Raw genomic sequence first — 18,248 nt, 5'->3', positions numbered from 1 at the left:
TAGCAGCTGAACTTGGTGCTACCCCTTTGAGATGGATATTTGAAGGTGAAACAGGAGTTTTTACTCCTTTTATAGTTGGAAAAAATCCCCATCAATCTATGAAGAGACATCTTACAACAGTTAGGATTACAATTACTTTGGCTTTTTAGACAGGGCTGCTGTTGAAGGCCTGCTCGCACTCTCACCTGTTCCCATTCAATGGAAAACTGATACACTAACGTGGGTGGAATAGTGGCCCTTAACAAGTGAAAAAATTCAGGCCTTATTAGATAGTACAGGAGCAACTTGACCAAGGACACTTATAACCTACTCTAAGTCCTTGGAATTCCCCTGTATTTATTGTAAAAAAAGAAATCTGGAAAATGGAGGATGTTGACTGATTTAAGAAAAGGAAATGAACAGATGGAAATTATGGGAACTCTTCAGTCTGGACTTCCATCTCTTACTTAATTGCCTAGAGAATGGCCTCTTTGGGTTATAAATATTAAGGATTGTTTCTATTCTATCTCTAGATAAGGAGAATATGAAAAGATTTGCCTTTTCAGTGCCCTGCATTAATTTAGCTGACCTTATAAAAGATATGAATGGACAGTTTCACCACAGGGACAGTTTTGCCACCTACTATGTGTCAAATGTATGTGGCTGCTACTCTTACTCCAGTAAGAAAAGCATTTCCAAAAGTTATGTTGTTACATTACATGGATGATATCTTGGGGTGGGCACCTGAGGAGAAATGTTAAAAGCATGTCTACAAAAAACCATAGAAACACAAAGGAACTACAAATTGCATATAGTTCCAGAAAAAGTTCAAATGCATGTTTCCTTTCGATATTTAGGATATGAAGTATATCCTAAGATGCTTACAGTACAAAAACTTTCTTTAAGAACAGAGAAGTTGAACACCTTAAATGACTTTCAGAAATTGATAGGAGATATCCAATCAATGCGTCCAATGTTAGGCTTAACTGCCTATCAACTGCAACCATTATATGACATTTTAAGGGGAGACACTGCTTTAAACTCACCATACCAGTTTACAAAAGAAGCTCAAGAGGCTTTGAGAGAAGTTGAACTAGCTTTATCCAATGTGGTTGAAAGAGTTACTCAGAAACCCTTTGAAATATCAGTTTTTGCTACAAAAGAAGTACCCATAGCATTCCTTCATCAAGGATACAGTGTGATAAGAGTGGGTGAACCAAAAGCCTTATTCCTTACCCAGTGCTTGTGGCTAAAATTTTATTAAAGGCCATTAAGTGAGCAGTACAATGATCTGGGATAAGACCTGATAAGATATACACATATCAATGCATAAATTAATGTATGCTGTGAAACCGTCCCAGAGACCTGTATGTGCCAAAATGTTTGTGGCAGCCCTGTTTGTAGTGGCTAGAAGCTGGAAAATGAATGGATGCCCATCAATTGGAGAATGGTTGAGTAAACTGTGGTGTATGAATGTTATGGAATATTATTGTTCTGTAAGGAATGACCAGCAGGATGAATACAGAGAGGACTGGCGAGACTTACATGAACTGATGCTAAGTGAGATGAGTAGAACCAGGAGATCATTATATACCTCAACAACAATACTGTTTGAGGATGTATTCTGATAGAAGTGGATCTCTTCGATCAAGAGAGCTAATTCAGTTTCAATTGATCAAGAATGGACAGAAGCAGCTACACCCAAAGAAAGAACACTGGGAAATGAACATAAACTACTTGCATTTTTGTTTTTCTTCCCAGGTTATTTATACCTTCTGAATCCAATTCTCCCTGTGCAACAAGAGAACTGTTCGGTTCTGCACACATATATTGTATCTAGGATATACTGTTAACCTATTCAACATGTAAAGGACTGCTTGCCATCTGGGGGAGGGGGTGAAGGGAGGGAGGGGAAAAATCGGAACAGAAGTGAGTGCAAGGAATAATGCTGTAAAAAATTACCCTGGCATGGATTTTGTCAATAAAAAGTTATTTAAAAAAAAAGAAAGAAAGAAAGAAACCATCCCAGAGTGGCAAATTTTATTGGCCATGGCTCCAAATTTTACAAATGGCTCTCCATTAAAGATAACTCAGCTATTACATATTGGCAATGGATTTTTGAAGAAAAGATTTCTAAGGTTCCTCTTAAAGGATCAACTATCTTTATAGATGCATCCAAATACAATATTTATGCTGATACTCTCATGAATTATAAAACAGATAATGGACCTGCATGTACTTCTAAACATTTTGCACACTTTTGTGTATTTTACACCACTGGCATACCCTTTAATCTTCAAGGACAGGCAATAGTAGAGAGAAAAAACAGAGACATCAAGACACTCCTCCAAAAACAAAAGAAAGGGGGAGCCATAGGTAACCCTAGAGAACTTCTAAATTTAGCTCTTTATACAATTAACTTCTTGATTTTTGACCAAGATGCACTGGCTCCAGCAGACAGGTTTTATAACCCACCAGAAGGGCAGTGTCCAGTGCCAGCAGCTCCTCTATCTTTAGATAATCACCAGGTGATGTGAAGAGATTCAGAAAGTGGTCAATGGAAGGGACCAGATAGGTTAACTGCTTGGGAGAGAGAGTTTGTTTGTATCTTTACAGATGGAGAAGGAATCAGATGGGTGCCAATGAGCTGTATTTGCCTTGTCTATTGAAAAGAGATGGAGAAGACCCTTGAAACAAAAGAAAAGACCCAAGAAACATCAGATGGTTCTATCTCTGACTACATGTGCCATTGAAAAAGCATGACAGTGAACATCAAAAATTGTTGATGTGACTACTGCAGGAATCATTGGATTCCCTGACACATGATAAGACCATTGCAGGACTTCAAAATCTGCAGGAATCATTGGATTCCATGATATATGATGAGACTGTTGTAGGACTTCAAAACTTTCGGGAATCACTGGATTCCCTGACAAATGAAGTAATGGATAATAGATTAGTTTTGGACTATCTCTTGGCTGCTGAAGGTGTACCGGTATGTGTGATTGTTATTTATATCCTCTCTTTCTAGAATATATGGACATGTATAATTCTTCATGTTGATTCATATTGTTTGTTACATCACTACTAGCCTGTGTTATATTAGTATGTGCTTGTGTAATACCTCCCATGCTGATAGATTTATGTATACCTGTTTCAAGTAAGACCGTTCAACCCAGAGGAAACCTGCTAACAATATCTGGTTTGAGTCCCCATTTCCCTTTGGTGCCCACCTCCTTTTCTGAGAAGTCAGGGAGGGCGTGACCACCTGTGTTCTAAAACAAAAGAAAGTGGTAGATATAGAGGGGCAGAACTCTGAGAAAAGTATACTTGAAGCAAAGATACTTTCAGCAGGGTGTTTATTCAGTATGATTGATGAGATAATGGTTCTCTAGTTCACATATACTTAGTACTTAGTGTGATGTAATGGTTCTACAGTTGGCACATGCTCAGTGTGCTGTAATGATGTAATTGTACTAAGGTATTTAAGGGCTGAAAGGACTTGAACTAAGCAGACTCGAGTGTATGTGAGCTCAAGCTCAGACTCCAGACTACCGAGAGATCCTTCAGAAAGCTAGCCTGGATACTATACTCATAATCTAAGAAAATCCAAGCAGAAAAATCTGACCAGTGAAGGAGATTTGGCTGTAGGAAATGTCCTTACTAAACTTGGATAGTAAGAATAAGAGAAGAAACTTATTCTAATGAATTTTCAAAGTTTCTCTTCAACCCTAGACCCTAAACAAAAAAGAAAAGCAAGGAAGCTAGGAGGACAAACTGAAAGCTTACATTAATGCATTTGGGCGAGCAAAAAATTGATTTTTTTCTTTGTTCACAAAAAGCTAAGCAGATATGCTATGCCCTCTGACTCTCTTGTTCTTAAGCAAAAAAAAAAAAAAAAGAACAGATACATCCATCCCATGAAAAGGAAATATATGCCCAACTATGCCCTCTCTTCCTCAAGGAAGAATGCATGCTTTATTCAGGAATGAAGGTAAATCTTATTCTTAAACTGCAGATTTCTTTTTTCTTTTTTTTTTTTAATTTTCTTTTTTTATTAAAGTTTTTTTATTTTCAAAATATATGCATAGATAATTTTAAGGCTCTTTTCAAACTAAGTCTAAGCTCAGTCTGAGGAACAAGCTCCATCTGAGTATGAGTACAAGAGAACATGTATATCAGCATTCAGAATCTTTAATCTGCAATCGTGGATAGGTGTTCCAGTCATAATATAATTAGTCTTTAAGCAATTAGCTTGATTGAAAATGAAGTTTATGAACAGACCTGCTGTACTCATAATCTTTTAGTGGTATTTGGTTCTAAGGTAATAGACTCTTTAGAGATATAGAGAAAGAGGAGAGGAGAAGAGAGGGAGCTTTTTCAATTTACACAAGCTTTTTCTCTATAAATTTGAAATGGGGAATAAAATCAAACCAAGATGATTTCCTAGAGTAGGCAAGAAAAGGTATAGCATAGGGGTGCTGTCCTAACTCCCCTTGCCTTGAACTCTTAAACAAGCACCCTGAAAATGAAAATGGCAGGTCTGCTGGTATTCAAGAAACTCCAGGGGGGGCAAGTTTCCTTGACAAAAGTACATGTGAAATGAAAGAAGTACCTCCGTAGTTCATTCATAACCTTGAATGCCTTTCCCATGTGGGCAGGGTTAACTGTAATTGTCCTCTGGTCCTTCTCTTCATCTTCACCTTCCACCAGAGATTGGGAACTTGGCTTTATGCTGTAAAAGGAAGCAAGGAGAAGGGTCACACATGGATTCTTTTCACCGAAAATCAAAAAGCACAGAATACTCAGTGAGTGTTCACAAATTGAATCACAGAAAAAGAAATGAACTTGGAGACAGAAGTTCAAATTGAACTCATATCTGAATTCTAAATCAATGTCCATGGAATCCTACATGAGATCCTATGACAGAAGAAAAGACTCCAAAATATGGAAGAGAGAGAGAAAAGCCCTGGAAGCAGCCTCAAAGAATCTAAATTTGAATCCTAGCTCTGTCACCCACTGCTGTTAATAAGCAGAATGCTGAACTCCAACTCAGCAAGGGCTGTGTTTATACCATCTTAGATCTTTACTAGCTGTGTAATTGTGAGCACTTAAATTTTAATGGACCTCATTTTCCTTATCTAGAAAATGGAGGCTTGAACTAAACTGAGAGTTCTTAACCTTTTTGGACTCAGGGACCCCTTCTTAGAATTAACATTTTTAAACAATTGAAGCAAATGCTAAATTTCAATTAAAAGTTGGTGAAAATCAAGACTTTTTTTTCCTTGGCTAAGGACTTACTGAAATCATGCATGAGTCCTTGGACTCACGATTAAGGGTTTCTAGGTTAGGGCAGCTACACAGAGTAGTGGAATGAGTACCAGCCCTAAAGTCAGGAGGACCTGAGTTCAAACGTGGCCTCATATACTTAACACTAACTGTGCGATTCCAGGCAAGTCACTTAATCTCAATTGCTTTGCCAAAAAAAAAAAAAAAAAAAAAAAAAAAGTAAAAGAGCTCCTTAATCACATAAGCAGCAAGTCTCTTAATCTGAATCCAGCTCTTTTAACTCCAAACCCAGAACTTGTACAACTACATCTTGTATATAAAACAGAAGTTCACTCTAACTAAGGCACTCAGTTTCACACACAAGCAACCATCAAAAGAGTATCCCAATCACTTCTTGGCTTTGCTTCATTCAAAAAAAAAAAAAAAAAAGGAACTGGACTAAATAGAGGTAAGAGCACATCCCCACCAAATACAGTTAATTCATACTGAGCATAAGCATTGCTTTCACTTATATAATATGTGCTTTTCAGAGTGTTTTTACATCCTTATTACTTGATCCTCATAATTGATCCATAGGAGAAGAAGGGGAAAAGGACAGGTCCTGTGATAACCACTTTCAGACAAGGAAAGTAAAGTTCAGAATGGAAGAAAATGACTTGGTTACCTGGATCAATGAGTGGGCGGAGAATCCAACTCTACCAACTAATCAACCTGCTTCTTTTTTTTTTTTTAAACTACCTCCCTATAAGAGTCACTAGTTGTTGTGGATGTAGTCTTCTTGACCCCATTTGGAACTTTCTTAGCAATTTTAAAAGTGATTTGCCAATTTTTCCTCCAGTTTATTTTACAGATGAAGAAACTGAGGCAAGCAGGATTAAATAACTTGCCCAGGTCCACATAGCTAATCTGGCCCGAGGCCAGATTTGAACTCAGAAAGAAGAGTTTTCCTGATTTCAGATTCAATGCTCTATCCACTGTAATACCTAACTGTCTACTAGGCATATAGTAGCAGTTTTCAAAAAGTTGGAATACAACAAACCAAAATAAAACTCAAAACTCAATTTAAAAAAAAATAAGCTCAATATAAAAATGGTCCTGAGCATAATTTTTTAAAATTTAACATTTAATTTTAAAAATTTTATCTCTAAATTTAAATTTTTAATTGACTTTTTTGACTCTCTATGCTTCATATGCAGCATGACACAGTAGTGAGCTGATCTCTGAATTAGTACCACCTGGATTCAAGTCCAAATTCTGACCCAAACTTTCTCTGGGTTCTTGGCCAACTTCTCAGTGCTGTAAGCAACTAATTCCCTATGTTTCAAAGAAGGTGCCAACCTTCACTGGTAGAAAAGGATTCTTTCCAGTATCCTTTCACCAAACATAGGCCCATTGTCTCTCCTTCATCCTTCTATAGGCATCAAGGATCTTGATCATCCATTTCATTTGCCCAAGATACCATGATAAACTTTTCCTGCCTCTAATCTCTTCCCTCCTTCAGTTTCTTGCACACTGCCACAGACTAACGCTCCAAAAAGGCTACTTCTATCTTATCACAGCCAATCTGGAAAAGCCTTCCTGATTCCTGTGATGATTTGGACAATACTCTTTAGGTACTCAAGGCCCACCACAATCAGGCACCAAGCTATTCTTTCCAGGTTGATCTCCTGCCATTCCTATCATTTAATCATTAAGTGTAATGCCTTACACTTTACCATTTCCATGCTATGATTTCTTCCTTCATCCACTCCAGGCCCCTAAAATACCCCTAAATTATCCTTCAAGTCATTTCAGTTCTCTGAGACTTAATTCTTCATCTACAAAACTGATAGGGATATTACCTATACTACTTAACTCCCAGAGTTAAAAACCTCAAAGCATTAATATAAATGTTAGTTATTATTCTAAACAACTAAATTGTTTAGAAGTACTTTTATTGTTTAGAATTAAAATTACTCTCCCAGTAAGTCTTTCCTATATTCCTCTTTATCCCCCCAAACAATAATGATATTCCCAAACATCCCATAGCACATTTTTGTCACTTCAATAAAGCACTTAACATTCAACAGTTTATATTATAGTGTTATGGGCCAGAACTCTGAACTTGAAACAAGGATTCTTACAAGGTGCTAAGTCAGTGGAATTGATGAGACAATGGTTATCTAGTTCAGTATATGTACTTACTACTTAATATAGTTCTACAAGATTCACACTTATGATAAGAGAACATATAAGTTTGGACAAACTCAACCAGATTCAAATGGAGAGCTAGAGAAGATAAGTGGACTGGAGGCTGAAACATAAGCCCTTGGACTCAGATTCATTCATCCCATCTCACACCACCTTGGTGGCAGGCTCTCCTCCTGCATATCTCCAATGAGACCAAGGCCAGTCTGAAAGGGTCTCCAGAAAGTTGCCCAACCCCAAGAAGGAGGTAATAAAGGATTTGGACTTTTACATCCAGCTACTTTTGTGGTGATTATTGAACTGAAACGAAGGCTGCTCCCAGAGACCCCAAAAAAACCAAACCAGAGAACATTACATTATAGTCACCTCTATTGGTGTTTTAGTTAATCAATAAACAACTATTAAATGTCTACCATGAAGTAGACTGTGTTAACTGGTAGCAATACAAAAAAGTAAAAGAAAATACTTGCTCTCAAATAGCAATGAATGAATTAGACAGACAGCAAACAAATATATTCAAATTAAGACAGGTTGGGAAAGGCTTCCTTAAAAGATGGGATTTTAGTTGGACTTAAGGAAGTCAGGGACAGAAACAAATTCATTAGATAGAAACAAAAGAAAACATTCTAGGCTTTGATCATCCATTGTTAGCTCCTTGAGAGCAAGTACTATGGAACCAAATGTCTAGTCTCATTTTGTATGTCTCCCCCAGGGACAAAAAAGCTGTGCATGTGGTATTTAATATTTGTTAGTGGAAAAAATGAATACATACATTTAGCCATCATGACAACAAGCACTATTCATCCAAAAACTACAAAAATTGCCATCTCTAAATTCTTCCCCTTGTAAACAAATTTAAGAAAAAGCATTCCTGCAAATCATAGTACCAAACTGTACGATGCACTTTTTCATTCAAATTCCAGGGGAAAATTTTCTAAATAAATTCTACTTTACAAGAGAAGTACCATTATAGAATCACAGAATCTCAGAGCTAAAAAGCTATTTACTTCAACACATACCTAAATAAAAATCCCCTCAACAAAATATCCAATCTTTGCTTGAAGACCTCCAGTGATTCCAAACCACTGTTCTACTTGTTAGATAGTTCTTCTTTATTAGAGTCTCAATCTCTCTCTCTCCTCTTTCTTCTCCTCCTCTTCCTCCTTCTCTTCCTTCTCCTTCTTCTTTCTTCTTCTTCTTCTCTTTTGTCTCTCTGTCTATCTGTCTCTCTCTCCTTTTCTCCCTTCCTCCCTCTCTCTCCTTTCCTCCCTTCCTTCCTCTCTCTCTTCTTTCCCTTCTTTCCCTTCACCACTTCCTCTCTTCCTTCCTCTCTCTCTGTCTCCTGTCTCTCTATATATAGATATAAAATATTATAGAGACAGACATATATCTATACAAACTTCTTCCTCTTTTCTCAACTTCGAGCTTCAACTGGTGAGCTTTCTCATTTTCTTGCTCCAAAAAAAGCTTCCATCTGTAATCAAGCTTTTTTCTAGATACCAACTCCAGTTCAGGTCAATTTAACCTAATTTTAGAATTCACTAGGAAACCAAAATTCTGGTATCAGATCTACAATAGAAATACATCATCAAACAAGAAATCCGCTTTAGAAAACTTTCCCAAAAAAATCTTTTTATTTGGGCATATTTTAGTCATCCAAAATTAGGCGAGCCAAACTCTATTAAATCCTAAGGCATAAAAATCTGGGCACTGAGCAGAAAAAGTTTTTCTTTACTTGGTTTTGTTTTTTTCCCTTGAAAACTTTTTTTAGCCAAGCATTTCCAAAATAAAAAGTTTGGTTTGCACATATCAGCTTCAGGTAATATATTCTTTTTTTTTCTTTAAACAAATGGTTCCAACTGTTATATCTGAGGTAGTGTTAAGACATCTTGAATATTTGTGAACGAATACAATAAATTTCTTATAATAAAAAATGAAAACAATTCTTTTTTTAATTGAAAATTCAAAGTATAGTGGGTGCTACTGAGAAAACCTAGGTTTAGTCTCAGGGCTGCAATTTATCAACTGTGACTTTAGTAAGTCACCTGATTTCTCTGTGTCTTAGTTTCTTAACTACAAAATGAAAGAAATCTAATTAGATGATCTCTTACAACTCAGATTCAAATCCTGCTTCTTACTGACACTTACAGGTTAACTTTGGACAAGTCACTCGTCCAGTGACTATTTTGATCTCAGAGATCTGGATCTTTTCTCTACTCAAACTCCTAGATGTTTCCCCATGTTTTTACTTTTACCCGGCAGTGAAGATATGACTAAGAATTCATAAAGCATCACTTTTTTAATGAGCATCATCAGATTCACAGAGACACCTAATATTTCCTGGGTCACATGTGAAAAAAAGCAAACTCCTTCTCCCTTTGTGGCTCATCTCAGGTACCTCCCCCTATGGTATCCCTGATCCCCCTAATTCTCAGCTATTTCCCTGCACAAATTAGCTAGCATCTGCTTAATTTGTATTTGTATGCACCCAAAACTCAGTAAAATATAAACTCCTTAAAGTCAAAGATGATATTTTATTTGGTCTTTATACTTCCCCAAAGCCTGGCACTGTAACTTTCACACAGTAGGCACTTCATAAAGATGTTCTAAGTGTAATTTTATGAAGTTAGTTCCACAAACATTAGCATATAGACTACAAGCTACTTAAAGGCACTTAAAACTACTGCTATTGCCTAAGTCACTATCTCCTATTGGGTCACCTAACACATGTTGGTTATATTGTACTTTATGCCCTGTACAGTGATCCCATATAAGTCCAAATGCAAAACTCTAAGGGAGAAAGGGGAGGAGGTAATCCAAGAAGAAAAATCAAATGACCCATGGTGCATTTTACAATTAAAACCCCAGTTCTAATTTCGGGGAAAAGGAATCATCAGGTACTAGGCAAAGCAAGGTGTAAAGAAAAATGATAGGCCATATCTCTCACATTATCATATATTTCTTCCAAAGCTGCTCTTTCCTAGAATCCTGGAAAATTGGGAACATAAGCCTACATTCTTTCCACCAGGTCAGATGGTGGATATAGATAACTGCAAATGAGTTAGAAACAAGCAAGGCTGCCACAGCAAATGCCTATTTACTTACAGATCTTCATATCTACACACTTACGCTATAGCTACAGAAGTGGTCACCCTGGTACCTGAGAGCCCTTCAGTTTTGCCTGGTCAATATCCATTTTCTTTTGTGAAATAGAAAACATATCCACCTTGTTCCATCTTCTGAAGCTATTCTATTCAGCATAAAGAATAAGAAATATGTCATGAAGTATTTATTTAGAATATTGAAAATAGAAGCTGAGCATGACAGGAAATCAGAATTCGGAAAATTACATGCTGTTCTTAAGATTCTCGTCTAGTTGAAGGCATTTTTTTTTTTCTGGATCAAATTTATTTTTTTTAATTTTTTTTAATTTTTATTTAATAATTACTTTATATTGAATTTATATTTATATTTAATAATTACTTATATTGACACCCATGTCAGGGTGATTCTTTTTACAACATTATCCCTTGCACTCGTTTCTGTTCCGATTTTTCCCCTCCCTCCCTCCACCCCCTCCCCTAGATGGCAAGCAGTTTTATATATGTTAGATATGTTGCAGTATATCCTAGATACAATATATGTTTGCAGAACCGAACAGTTCTCTTGTTGCACAGGGAGAATTGGATTCAGAAGGTAAAAATAACCCGGGAAGAAAAACAAAAATGCAGATAGTTCACATTCGTTTCCCAGTGTTCTTTCTTTGGGTATAGCTGCTTCTGTCCGTCATTTATCAATTGAAACTCAGTTAGGTCTCTTTGTCAAAGAAATCCACTTCCATCAAAATATGTCCTCATACAATATCGTTGTCGAAGTGTATAATGATCTCCTGAGTTGAAGGCATTTTGAAGGAATCATGGACCCAAGTTCAAATGTTGGTTCACTTATTACTTCAACATATTATTTAACTTTTATTTTCTTTAGTACTTCTTGTGTAAAATGGCAAGGGAAGGACAGGGAAGTGTGGACCCTCATTTTACAGATATTAAGGCTATTAAGATGTTAAATGACAATTAAGGTCCTTTCCAACTCCAGAGCTATTGTTCTGGATTGAACTATAGGAACAGAATGATTCATGATTGAATGAATGAATGAATGAACATATTTATCACTAAATGTATAAGCATTGCTACAAATGCTGGGGATTCAGAAACAAAAGCAAATCAGTCCTTGCCACTAAGGAGCTGACATTCCAATAAAAATGATGATCAGTAAACAGGGTTCTGATCATGAAAGTCTCAGAGAAGGTGAATAATAAGGCAATCAAACAAACAACCAACTTTTTTTCCAGAGGCAATGTATTGATTACAATTCTCAGAGCAAAACAAAAACAAGAGGGAGTCTTTTAAGTTTCTTTAAACATCAGTTTCCCTTCTGTAAAATGGGAATCTCAGTATAATTTTAAGAGTCAAATAAGATAATATATATAAATTACTTTGCAAACTTAAGGGAAAGTGTAAATGTGCGAATAAAAGATCTCTTAACAATCTGAACTGAGTAAGGGTAGGAGTATTCAATATAAGGGGAAGGATAGGAAAAAGAGGAAGAAATTATAATGAGCAGGAATAAGATCTGTTGGATTTAATTTGACCTTCAGAGCAGGGTGACATTCATCTCTTCTAGCCTCTTCTAGCTATAGTCTATACCACAGATGATTTACATGACTAAGTGACAGGCTTAAGGCGGCCATTATTTCTCTCCAAATCCCTGAAGCAGAGAGTTAACAGATAAATAGACTGAACGTAGAAGACTGAGAAAAAAATCCATCAAAATAAAAATTATTCTTATTCAAACTTTGGAATTTTTTTACTTTAAATTCTTAATTTTAATTTTTTAATTTAAAGACAACCAAAGAAAGGCTCATAAATGTTTGGGGTTTTTTCCTTGTGCAGAGAACTAAAAATTAATGAAGGCAGGAAGTTGCCTAGGAAAAGTCCAGAGGATCTGAGTATAAATGCTGGCTTTGCTAATTACTATGTATGTGACTATCATGGGTTATATATTCAATTAGTTTCTTCTATAAAATGGGTGAGCTGGATCTCAACAACCCTAGCCTCTGATTCCAAATATACTTCAGAAAAGAGGGAGAGCAAAATCAGTTGGTAAAATATGTGAAACCCAATGGAAAAGGAGGGACTAGAGATAGACTTTGAAAGAAAGATGTTATTTAATTGATGGAAGAAGAGTGAGCATTCCAAGTGAATCAGGCACAGCCAGTAAAGAATGTGGCTATATTCTGGGATAATAATACAGAAAGTGAAAAGTGTAAACCAAGTCTGTTGTCATTTAATCACTTCAGTTATGTCCAACACTTTGTGATGCCATTTGGAGTTTTCTTGGCAAAGATCCTGAAGGGGTTTGCCATTTCCTGCTCCAGCTCATTTAAAAATGAAGAAAATAGGTAAATAGGGTTAAGTTGTTCAGCGTTACACAATTAGTAAATGTCTAAGGCCAGATTTGAACACAGGAAGATAAATCTTCTTGTCTCCTAGATTGTAATGGGAAATAAGATTCCAAGATTATGGTGGGGGGATTTTAATTTTAGGAAGTAGGGAGTTATTCAAGCCTGTTCAGCAAGAGTAATAGATGAAAATAGAAAGCTGCCAGGTTGAATTTCTCTCCGCAACCCAGCCTTTTCATGAAAGTGTTTATGAATGGAGGAATGTCCAAAAGGCAGGCAAGGAAGCAATGGGCCTTGCATAAAAAGACTCCTAAATACTCAATGATTAATGGAGTCAAGGACTGAAGAAACCCTGAACTCCTTAAAGTGTAGGAGTGGGAAGGAAAGGTAAAGCGAGAAATACTAGATCATGAGCTCCAGGAGAAGGGAGTAAGGGTAGACATATTTCCTCTTCTTTAGATTTCCCATAGCCTCCCAATAATTCATTGGGATTTTATTTATTTTTAATTTATTTATTTGATTTATTACCTTTGATGATTAATTGATTGATTGATTATTCAAGCAGCTAGGAAAATGTTGATAAAGCTGTAATGGTGGTATTGGCTTTAGCTTTTGAAAACTTGCCCAGTCATAAAAGCTGTTTGAGGGGACTAAAAAATGTTGACTTCTTAATGAGAGGATAAAGATTCAAATCTTATTTTTAATGGTTGTTGTGTGACTTAGAACAAGTCATCTAAATAACCTCATCTAAAATGAAGGGCCACAATGTGTCGCTTTTAGCTCTAAATCTTAATTATATATGTCAGGTTTTGTGCTTGACAATGGGATATAGAAACAGTTCCTACTGGGTTTTGTTTTTTTTTTTCTATCTGGGGAGATAATGAGTACATATTTTAAATATATACAGAATAAATATGTCAGTCCATTAAATTTAATACTCTCAGAGAGGAAATGTGGTATAAGGACTGGAGAATATAATGTGGAATTAGACCTGAGTGAATCACACTCCAAACCCTTAACTATACAACACCTAGTGAAATCACTTTTTCCTCATCTGATTAAAAACAACTTACTTCCCCAAAGTTGCTGTGAGATTAAAATGAGATAATATATATAAAGTCTCTCTATACATTATACACTGAAGGAACTATATAAATACATTCATATTATTATTATTATTTCTGCTCCAAGACCCACTAGACAACTCCAGTCTCTGAACATCACTTCCTACTTTCCAAGAGTCTGACCTCTGCCTGACCTCACCTCCCTCCCTGCCTCTGAAATTTAAACACATACATAGTGGTCCCTTCTTATTCTCAACCATGTCCCTCCATCTAGGGCTGTAATAAAGTCTGTTTCTGGCTGCTTATAACAGGATTTGTACAAGACTAAAAGAAAATGTTTAAAGTTCCAAAACTCCATTTATCCCCCACCAGATTGGGAAAACAATTCTCTAAAATTGTGGCTTCCTGACAACATTTTTAATAACAAGTCTTTCAGAAAGAACTCAATATAGAATACCTATTGTCAACAAAGCAGGGAGACATAAAATGTGAGACATCAATCCTTGAAAGATGCCATCTTTTCAAGAAATAAAAATCAATCTCTGACTTGTACTTCATATACTGGACAAAATCCGTTTTCTTTCTGTAAGGATTACAGCAATAAAATATACTGTGCAGAGGGGGTCTATTCAGATACTATACCAGAGACACAGCAATGAAACAAGATTCCCACAATTGGGAGACCCTAGTGACAATGTTTTGCTATAGAGAAAACGCTGCAGCTTGGGATTCCCACAGAGTTACAGGAGTTCAGAGGGAACCCATGGATTTTAGAGTTCTTCCAGAGAATCCCCTTTTGGTAATCTTCGATTCAGTTATGCTTATTATCATTTTGTTGGGTTTTTATTGCCTAGCTTCCTTCTTATTGAGTCCACCAACTCACTATTATTTCTAAGAGCTGCTACCCTAGGATCTCCTAGGAGGCTTTTCTTCACAAAAACCCAAAAGTCCTTGCTAGTTTATGTAAGTGAAACTTCAAAAGGTCACTGCTCTCATTCATCTTACTCTCTCCCACCATTAAAAAATAAATAAAAAAAAACATACTTGAAAGATATTTTGGTCTTCTCATTGATATATCCACACCCTAAGCCAGATATGTTCACTTACAAATAAAATTAAGTCGTTAAGTAATAGGGTTTTTAGTGATTTGTGTGTGTACAAGCAAGTCACGGTTACAATTCCTATTTTTAGTGCAGTTCCTTGTCTAAAGAAAAGGGTTCTGGGATTCACTGTGGCAAACATTCTTTTCTCCATCATGAATTTTTAAAATATGGAACCAAAATGAAACTGGTCAGATCACTAGTCGAGGTGACTATTTTCTTTCCTTCCACCAACAATTTGCACACAGACACGAGTGCTCAAGCAGGCAGGCAGGCAGGCACACACCAACTCCAGATAGGGCACAACAAGCATTGCATGCCTGCTTCTGTTGGGCTTTCACTAGCGATTTCAAAGGCAATGAAACACTTAAGCTGTGTGTATTCTCAGCCCTTCTCAACTGTAACATCAGGAATTCGATTCTCAACCCCTAATCACAAACCAACCCAGAGCCTGGGAAAGGAAATGTCTCCTAGGATGAGCATGGATTAGGTAACTCGTCATCATCACAGCCCGGGTCTACAGCAACCAAGAAATCTATCTTCCTCGCACGCTCTGAGTTGGGTGTGAATATGGTCGATCCGTCTGTCCGTCTGTCGGTGCCTGCCTATGCACCGGCCAGATTTCAGGAGACAGGAAGAAATTTAGGGAAACTTGGATTTGCATCAGTGCTTGCCTGGATCTGGCATAGGCTGTCCAGTTTGATTCGATCCTATCAACAGCCTTCTTCCCCAATGCAAATACAAAGGAGACACTGCATTGCATACCCGCGCTCACACACTCACACGAGAACGCGCGCGCGCACACACATACATACATAAATACATACATATATACCTTTCCCCTTCCATTGCGGCGGGAGTCTGGCACGAAACCAGTCTCCCAGTCCGGCTTGCAGGTCCTCTTCGCCCGCAGTTCGCAGGCAGCCAGTGAAGAGAGAGAATGAGAATGGAAGTCCAGGTTGGAAGGGGATAGAATCAGGGACAATGATTCAGCATGGCTGCAATTGGATCCTCTTTCCTCCAACCTTCCTCCCTTTCTCCTTTGCTTCTCTCTCAGCAGCTAACACTGCAGAGCCGCCAGCGGCGGCGGCAGCAGCAGCTGTAGAAAATGTCTTACCCAGAGCTCCCTGCAGCCCTTTCAGCTGCTAAAAGCGGCAACCCACTCCTCCTCCTCCTCTTTACCCTCCCCCTCTGGGGCTCGCTACTTGGTCTCCTAGGAACCGCGGCTCCTGCTAAACCATGTGCGCCGCCATCACTCCAGCTGCTCCTGCATCTGCCCGGAGAGAGCATCCCCGATGCTCCCACAGAGCACCCATTTGTTCTATGGAGGAGTCCAGGAGCAACAAGGTTCTACCACAAGCATCAGGTTTTCTTCCCTGCTGCAGTCATTCCTACAGTCCCTCTATTCAAAGATATCTTGCTCCACCCGTCTCTTCTCCCATTCGGCCAAATAATATAAAAATGAGGCCTTTAGCTGCATGTAAAGAAAGTGACTTCGGTTGGGGAGGGAAGAGAAGAAACGGAAGTGTAATAAAGGAAAGAGGAAAGGGTAAAGTGGAAAAGTTTGCCCATAAGGTACTGCCAAGAGCCCTTTCTCCCCTCCTGGTTATCATGAGCAGTTTCCAAAATGATTGAGGAAAAATCAGTTTGAGAATGATATATAAGGGGTAACATGAAAATAATGGTAGCCAAAACGAGACCATAAAATTAATACTTCTGATTTTTACAAGAGGAGTATTATCACAATAAATAAAGATCAAATATTTTGCAAAATAACTGAAACAATGAACTTCAATATAAATGAAAAGAACTGGAAAACTTAAAGTATACAGCAATGACATTTGACCTCCTTACTATGTTGTATTAAATTTTCTGCATCTCTCTGTTCTGGTCAAACCCATCCCAAGCACTTTCCAATCACCCTTGTCTTTGTTCATGCCCACCCTCCCTGTCTGGAATTCCCTCCCTTCTTTCTCAATGATAACTAAATCTTGTATCACTCAAATACTACTTCCTACACTTAGCCTTATTTGATGCCCTGCCCTCCTGCCTGCTCCCCATAACTGAAGTTGTTATCTCCTTTACTCGGCCGAGTTCTGCTACTATAGTTATCTTTTCAAACAAGTATGTCTTCTCACATCAACAAAATTATACTTTCTTGGAGAGCAAGTAAATAAATCATCTATCTTTGCATCCTTCCACAATTTCTTACATAGGAGACACTATTGACAGGTGTGATTTCCCTGCCTTAGTGAGGTACTCACACCTGCCTAGCCTGTTCATAGCTTGCACAAGCTATGTATTTTCCCAGGCATTCTGGGAACTCAGTACGCAATAATTCATCATTCTGACCTAGCACAAAACCCCCACTTCATTCTGGTCATTGACTGGCAGAGGCTGGGAAGCTATGGGAGTAAAGATGGTATCAGAATGTATCTGCAGGAACAATAAGCCACCTGCCCAGATAAGAGGAGAGACAGTTTGAGAATGTTAAAAGTTTCTCTTTGAACCCAACTTTCACATAGTCCCTTCATACACTGACTTATTTATCTACTTTTTGTTTTTATTTTGTGTTTCCTTAGCAACAATGTGGTTAGAAAGCATTTAAGGGTACCAGTTAATAATAAAGGACTCTACTTTCTCTTTTTATGACTTCACTTTGGAAGTACACCAGTATCTTTTCATCTGTCTTTCTCTGGATTTTCATGATATCTGTAAGAGCCAGAACAGCTGGTCTGATTTCTGGCATTTTCATGGCTTGTGCATTCCACAGACAGGTTAGCTTCAATCCCAGAAATAAGATTATCAAATCTAATATCCTAATTTTACAGATTAAGAAAATGAGGTCTGAGAAGATTGTGACCAAGCCAGTGTCATAATCAAGTTAGCAATAGAGAAAGAACTGATCCCTTTCAGTGTCATTTTTGTGGAACTCTCAGGTTAAGGGCTGTCACTAGTTTCTCTGTTACTAATCCCCTATGTGACACTGGTTAAGTCACTTCCTTTCTGTTTCCTATCAATTTCCTCAAGACTACTTATACCCAAATTTGTTTCTGCTGGACTCTACAATATGACTGCCATTTACCATACTTCATCCTCTACACAGAGTGTCCACAGAGAAATCAGAAAAGACATACAAAAATTAAAGTACTGAATGGAAGAGGAACA

General features: G+C 37.5%; 1 protein-coding gene across 2 annotated transcripts in view; it reads right to left on the bottom strand.

Annotated features, from left to right (window-relative positions):
• The window catches only part of KLHL3 (kelch like family member 3), a 177,089-nt gene extending 160,334 nt beyond the window's left edge, over window positions 1-16,755 (bottom strand). For both annotated transcript variants that reach the window (XM_051978129.1, XM_051978130.1), the window contains exons 1-2: window positions 15,916-16,755; window positions 4,595-4,714 (exon numbers count right to left, since the gene is read on the bottom strand). In XM_051978129.1, coding sequence (XP_051834089.1) covers window positions 4,595-4,714; window positions 15,916-15,929 — 134 coding nt within the window. In that variant the 5' untranslated portion in view covers window positions 15,930-16,755. The remainder of the gene's footprint in view (window positions 1-4,594; window positions 4,715-15,915) is intronic.
• Window positions 16,756-18,248: the final 1,493 nt, after the last annotated feature.

Source organism: Antechinus flavipes, chromosome 2 (assembly GCF_016432865.1).
Source record: "Antechinus flavipes isolate AdamAnt ecotype Samford, QLD, Australia chromosome 2, AdamAnt_v2, whole genome shotgun sequence".
Taxonomy (NCBI): domain Eukaryota; kingdom Metazoa; phylum Chordata; class Mammalia; order Dasyuromorphia; family Dasyuridae; genus Antechinus; species Antechinus flavipes.
The sequence above is the reverse complement of the archived record's forward strand: the minus strand, read 5'-3'. Positions and strand labels throughout refer to the sequence as shown.